Source organism: Nycticebus coucang, chromosome 7 (genome assembly GCF_027406575.1).
Source record: "Nycticebus coucang isolate mNycCou1 chromosome 7, mNycCou1.pri, whole genome shotgun sequence".
Taxonomy (NCBI): Eukaryota; Metazoa; Chordata; class Mammalia; order Primates; family Lorisidae; genus Nycticebus; species Nycticebus coucang.
This window is the reverse complement of record NC_069786.1, coordinates 113,308,093-113,315,003: the sequence shown is the minus strand read 5'-3', so window position 1 is coordinate 113,315,003 and position 6,911 is coordinate 113,308,093. Positions and strand designations below refer to the sequence as shown.

General features: G+C 42.7%; 1 protein-coding gene across 2 annotated transcripts in view; it reads left to right on the top strand.

Moving 5' to 3' along the window:
* The first annotated feature begins 30 nt into the window (after nucleotides 1-30).
* The window catches only part of PECR (peroxisomal trans-2-enoyl-CoA reductase), a 33,065-nt gene continuing 26,184 nt past the window's right edge, over nucleotides 31-6,911 (top strand). Inside the window, exon 1 of one of the 2 annotated variants that reach the window (XR_008381234.1) lies at nucleotides 31-222. Coding sequence is in view for 1 of the 2 variants with exons in the window: in XM_053597386.1 (XP_053453361.1) it covers nucleotides 99-222 (124 nt within the window). In the remaining variant the exon portion in view is untranslated. The remainder of the gene's footprint in view (nucleotides 223-6,911) is intronic. The other variant, XM_053597386.1, reaches the window with a different exon arrangement.

The window sequence follows — 6,911 nt, the reverse complement described above, 5'->3', positions numbered from 1 at the left end:
GGGGCCGGGCGCATGCGAACTTAACCTGCCCGCCCCTGGGCTCCCAGTAACTTAGACTGACCTTAGCCGAAGAGGCCCGTTCTCTGTCTGGAGCCTCGATGGCCCTCTGGACTAAGGGCAATAGTTGCCTGGCGGCCGGCTTGCTGCAAGACCAAGTGGCTATCGTCACCGGCGGGGCCACGGGCATAGGAAAGGCCATTGTGAAGGAACTCCTGCACCTGGGTATGTGAGCAGACCCCTGAGTCAGGGTGTCAAGAGCTAGGGGCCAGTAGATACATGGCTGGGGTCCCCACTTTTCTTTTCTTTTTTTTTTCTTCAGAAATTGAACATTTATTACATGTAGAGGAAGGAAGGGGGGATGGCCACCTGGGGGTGGGAGCCTGCTGGGTAGAGGAGGAACAGGGTCCATTTGTCCTCCCCAAGGGCAATGTCCACATCTGTAGCCAAGGAAAGCGGCAAATGCCCAAGGAGCCAGGGCGGATGCCCAGGTCCAGGTGAAGGTGAGGCGCTCCAGAGCTCTAAGGAGCCCTCTGCCCCTTCCCAACTTAAAGAGGCATAAATAAAAAGCATGGAGATTTCCAGGACACCAGGGGCTGCCCGGCCCAGCCCCCTTCCCACAGCCTGACACTAGCGCTGGTTATCAGTCGGCCAGCCAGGAAGAGGCCCCAGCCCAGGGAGGAGGCCAGCCCAGGGAGGTGGCTAGCTCCCAGGCCACAGAGGTAGTTGGAATCAGTGTCCAGGGTGGCCGGGCCCTCACAGCACAATCCATGTATATGCTCGTTGTCCACCAGAACCTTTAATGAGCACCCTTTGTGTAGGGCCTTGTTGGTCATCCTGTCCACATATCGTCCGCTGCTCTCAGGCACCAGCTATTTCATGACCATGTCCACACAGCTGTTGTGTAGGAGCTCCACACACTGCCTCTTGTCTGCCCTTTGACCTTAGAGAGGTCACCCATGTTGACTGTCTCAAAGATGCCTTTATTGAGGTCCCATGCCACCTTCAGGCTGGTATGATAGGTCTTTGGTCGGAGCTGGCCCTCCTCGGTGGGAGATGGGAATGCTAAGAGCAGTAGGCCAGTGATCATGAGGACCTGGTTTATTTATGGACAGACCTCAAGAACAACTATGTCATAATCACTGAGAGAGCAGAACTGGTGGCCCCAGGTGGCATCATGGCAGATGACTTCACTGATAACATACTGAAAGTCCAGCATGAGCTGTTCCACCATCAGGTACTGGCCCTGGACGGCAGTCTGTTCCCGCATGGGCCATAGGTTGTGGCCACAGAGATCTGCACGGTGTCACAACAAAGGGCCAGAGTAAAGTTGCAGAGCAAAGGGACCGTAGAGCTGGGCAGAATTACGACCAGGAGGGGAGAGAAGAGAGCAGTTCTTCCTAAGAAATTGGGGAGCTACTGGTTACAAACTAGGGAACATTTCATAGCCAAAGACACTGTGTGCAAGGTAGGCAACTAGGAGATCTTGAAAACATGCCATGAAATTAATTTTATGTTCATATTTGAAATGAATCAATTCTAGATATTGCCTAATCTGAGTGATTAGGAAACATCAGAAGACTTCATTTAATCAGAAAACAGTGTAAACATATTGAGAAACTCTGATCATACTGTCTTCTCACATCTCTTAATCATAACGATGCAAGAATATATAATGACTATTTCTCTTAACAGGTGAGAAAAGGCTCTTCTAGACAGGAGAAGAAAGGAAGAAATCACAAACGGGAAAATAGATAAATTTACATATATGAAGGCTGGGTGCAGTGGTTCACTTCTGTATTCCTGTCTGGCAGGCCCAGGCTGGTGATCTCTTGAGCTCAGTAGTTAGAGACCAGCCTGAGCAAGAATGAGATCCTGTCTCTGCCGAAAATAGAAAAACTAACCAGGTGTTGTAACTGATGCCTGTAGTCCCAGCTATTGGGAGGCTGAGGCAAAACTCTTGAGCCCAGGAGTTTGAGATTGCTGTGAGCTATGATGCCATCACACTCTAGGCTGGACAACAGTAAGACTCTGTCTCAAAAGAAAAAAAAAAAAGAAAGAAAAGAAAGGAAAGGAAAGGAAAAAGAAAGAAATTTATCTTAATGATGTAAATCCTCATTGAATTAAAAAACAATGTAAGTTTAAAGGTATATGAAGGGCCAGGGCTCAGTGTCTCATGCCTGTAATCCTAGCACTCTGGGAGGCCTGGGCAGGCAGATTGCTTGAGTTCAGGAGTTGAGGCCAGCCTGAGCAAGAGCAAGACCCCATCTCTACTGAAAATAGAAAAACTGAGGCTCAGCGTGTGTAGCTCAGCGTCTAGAGTGCCAGCCACATACACTGGAGCTGGTGGGTTTGAACCCATCCCGGGTCTGCCAAACAACAATGACAATTACAACAAAAAAATAGCCGGGCATTGTGGCATGAGCCAGTAGTCCCAACTACTTGGGAGGCTGAGGCAAGAGAATCGCTTAAGCCTGAGAGTTTGAGGTTGCTGTGAGCTGTGACACCATAGCACTCTACTGAGGGCAACATAGTGAGAGACTGTCTCAAAAAAGAAAAAAAAAAGAAAGTAGAAAAACTGAGACAAGGGAATCACTTGAGCCCAAGAGGTTGAGGTTGCTGTGAGTTATGACATGCCGGCACTGTACCCACAGCAGCTGAGTGAGACTCTCTCTCTCTAAAAAATAAATAAATAAATACAAAGGCATATGAAGAAAAATATTTACAACATAAAATAGTCTTTATATAAAGAACTCTATAAATAAATAAAGACCCAACTCACTATAGGAAAGTAAGCTAATGATATGGATGAAGCATTGCACAAGAAGGACTATAAATAGGCAAGAAGTACATGAGAAAATAATCAGTTTTAATGAAATTAAAATTCAAAATGAAACAGTAAGATATAATTTTTTCTTTCTTTTGTTCTTCTTCTTCTTCTTTTTTTTTTTTTGAGATAGACTCAATCACCCTGGGTAGCATGCAGTGATGTCATCACAGCCCATAGCAACCTCAAACTCTTGGGCTCAAGCAATCCTCTTTTCATCAGCCTCCTCAGTAGCTGGGACTGCAGGTTACCTGCCACTAAGTCCCACCAGCTTTTTCAATTTTTAGTAGAGACAGGGGGTTTCACTTCTGCTCAGCCTGGTCTCGAACTCCTGAGCTCAAGTGATCCACTCACTTTGACCTCCCAGAGTGCTGGGATTATAGGCACATGAGCCACTGCACTCAGCCTGAAAATAATTTTAATCACAAGTGGTGAAGGAGCTTAGAGAATTTCACTTCAAAATATAACTCCGTGGTATAGAGAGTATTTTAAATTAAAGGCCTTTAGAGATCAGATAGTTTGGAAGGAGCTTTCCCTCTGTCTCCATAAAGAACTGTCTTTCCAGTCTTCTCCCTGTTATCTCACTTTCTGTGGTCAGAAAGAAGATCAAGAATGAAACCAGAGCTGGCCCAAGTCATTTTAAAATAATGCCTATCTGTCAGGTTGATTTAATTTCTAAGAAGTATTATTTGCAGGTCTGTTGTCCTCCCCCCGTTCATTCATTCTTCCAAATTATCTATTTATCCTTCCTCGAGGATAATGATTTATTGTCCCTCAACAAAATTACCTGTATTCCTCTTCTCCCCTCTCCCATCTAAAATGAAAGTATAATAGCTTCTGGACTCCATTGAGGTATTGGTCAATCACTATGTGATTTTCCTGGTGCACAAGGTAAATAAATTTGTAATCCCTTTCTCTTCTTCTTCTTTTTTTTTTTTTAGAGACAGAGTCTCACTTTTCATCCTTGGTAGAGTGAGTACCATCACATCACAGCTCACAACAACCTCCAACTCCTGGGTTTAGGCAATTCTCTTGCCTCAGCCTCCCAAGTAGCTGGGACTGCAGGCACCTGCCACAACTCCCGGCTATGTTTTTTTTTTTTTTGTTGTTGTTGCAGTTTGGCCCGGTCTGGGTTTGAACCCATCACCATCGGTATATGGGGCCGCGCCCTGCTCACTGAGCCACAGGCGCTGCCCTCCCTTTCTCTTCTTAATCTGTGTTATTGTGAATTGATCTTTCAGCTAACATTCTGGGACCAAAGAGAAAGATCTCCCTTCTCCCCAACAGTGCTTATAATAGTCTTCATCTTTCAAATTTTTATATTTATTTATTTATTTTTTTGTGACAGGTCTCACTCAATCACCCTGGGTATAGTAAAAATATGGTATAAAAGACAAAAAAAGGATACAACTGTAAATATAAACACTGTACACTTATTTTACACTGAATTTATTAAAAAATAATTTCAGTGGCTGGGTGCAGTGGCTCACGCCTGTAATCCTGGCACTCTGGGAGGCTGAGGTAGGTGGATTGCCTGAGCTCAGGAGTTCGAGACCAGCCTGAGCCAGAGCAAAACCTCATCTCTAAAAATAGCGGGGTGTTGTGGCAGGTGCCTGTGGTCCCAGCTACTTGGGAGGCTGAGGCAAGAGAATCGCTTAAGCCCAAGAGTTTGAGGTTGCTGTGAGCTGTGACACCAGGGTACACTACTGAGGGTGACAAGTGAGACTCTGTCTCAAAATAATAACAATAATAATAATAATAATAATAATTTCAGCTATGACATGATGGCTACAGTGTCACTAGGTGATAGGAATTTTTTACTTCCTTTATAATCTTATGGAATCACCATTGAATCTTTTCCCTCCTGGGAGTAGAAGGTCCTCCTGGAAACAAAGAAGAAGGAATAAGGATTCTCCTAACCATATTGTTGATGCATTGTTAAAAATTACACATACATTTTGATAAATGGGAGTATATTTTCTCATAAGGAACTCATGGTGAATCTTTTCAATTTTTGCTTTATAAAACTCTAACTAGAATTGATAAAAGTTGCCACCATTACTAAATTATAATCCAAATTTGAAAAATAGTTTGTTTTTTGGGGGTTTTTTTGCAGATTTTGGCCGGGGCCGGGTTTGAACCTGCCACTTCCGGGATATGGGGCTAGCGCCCTACTCCTTTGAGCCACAGGTGCCACCCGAAAAATAGGTTTTTAAAATGCCTTTTTTTAATATGCTGTAGCTAGCTCATCCTATATAACTAAAATAGTTCATGCCAAATGGAGAGCTATTTAACTCTTTGTCTTTATAAACTTCATGTACTGAATGCAGACTGTGTTAGCATAATGGTTAGAGTAGTGACATGGCCTCTATCTTCCAAGACATGACAATGAATGGGAGAGACTAAGTCAACAGATACTTATGATACCCTGAAGGCTGAACTGCTGTATTAGGGTAAGGACAGGGATACAGGAACACACAGCAGGAACAGTGAACATAGGCTTGATGAGGGAAAGAACAAGGGTCAGCAGGCTTTCCCAGAGGCAGGGAGGCTCTTCCTTCTTTCTGCTTTGAAGCTGACATGGCAAATTTTTCTGATTTCTATATTTTTATGTATATTTACATATAGATTATGTATTACATATATGTGTATATAAATATCCATTCATATGATGTGTATATATACATATATTCATGTAAATATGCATACAAATATATACACATGTGTAACATGTTTTACATGAGAAGAAGGATTTTGTGTAGGATGAGCAAGGGCATAAGGCAGCAATAAGCAATCAAGTTCAACAAGTAAGATAAGTGGATATTTCAACATGTTGTGGCTTAGTATTTGACCTTGTAACCCATCTGGGTTTTATCATTATTATTATTTTTAGAGACAGAGTTTTACCCTGTCTCCCAAGCTGGAGTATAGAAGCATGTTCATAACTTACCACCGCCTCGAATTCCTGGGCTCAAGTGATCCTCCTAACTCAGCCTCCTAAACTGCTAGTATTAAGGCATGAGCCCCAGCACCCACACTAACTCTTAATTTTAAGAGTTCTTTATATATTGGGGATATCAGTCCTTGATCTATGATATATGTAAATATTTTCTCCCACTTTGTTGATATTTTTACATTACTTTTGGTGTTCTTTGCAATGCAAAAAGTTTTTCAGGTAGTCAGTTTTATTTCTTTTAATATTGATTGAGAGAGTCTTACTCTGTTGTCTAGGCTGGAGTGGTGTGGCTAGCTCACAGCAGCCTCAAACTCCTCATTTCAAATAATCCTCTTGCCTCAGACTCCTAAGTAGCTTGGACCATAGGCACTGACCATGACACCTAGCGAATTTTTCCATTTTTATTAGTGACAAGGTCTTGCCCTTGCTCAGGCTGGTCTCAAACTCCTGAGCTCAAGGGATCCTCCTGCCCCAACCTCATAGAGTGTGAAGATAATAGGCCTGTGCTCCCATGTCCAACTCTAATCAGTTTTATTTAATCTCTTCTTTAATTGCCCATAGATTTTGAGTCAGAGTTAGCTTTTACTTACATTTATGTCAAACAGAATTCTTGTGCCATGGTGTTATAGCTCACAGAAGCCTCAAAGTCCTGGGCTTTGTTTTGTTTTGTTTGAGGGGGGAATCTTCAGAGCACATATGAGATGGCGTTTGTCAGGCCAGGGCCAACACACTACAGCTGGTCTGGTCAGTTTGGGTCCTATGTGACCTTCATCTCATATTTTCCACTTTTGTTGTTTTGTAAATTTAGCTCCAACATAAAGTTGCATAATCTTGAGCAATTTAGGACAATTGATTTAGAAGATTAACTTTGGAATTGGAAATGTTGTTATAGGTCATGGGTTACATTAATTATTATTCATTATAGGTCATGGGTTATGTTGATTATTATTATTAAAATAATATTATTGTTATTATTAAAATTATTGAAATTTTACTTATAAAACTATGGGTTTGAAAATGGAAGGGCAGAACAGAATTGGAGAGATGGCTCATGGTATTCTCCGGATTGCTGGCTCTCTGATAGTAAAGCTTGTTGGACCTAATCCCTGCCTCTGGCTGACAGTGACAGGC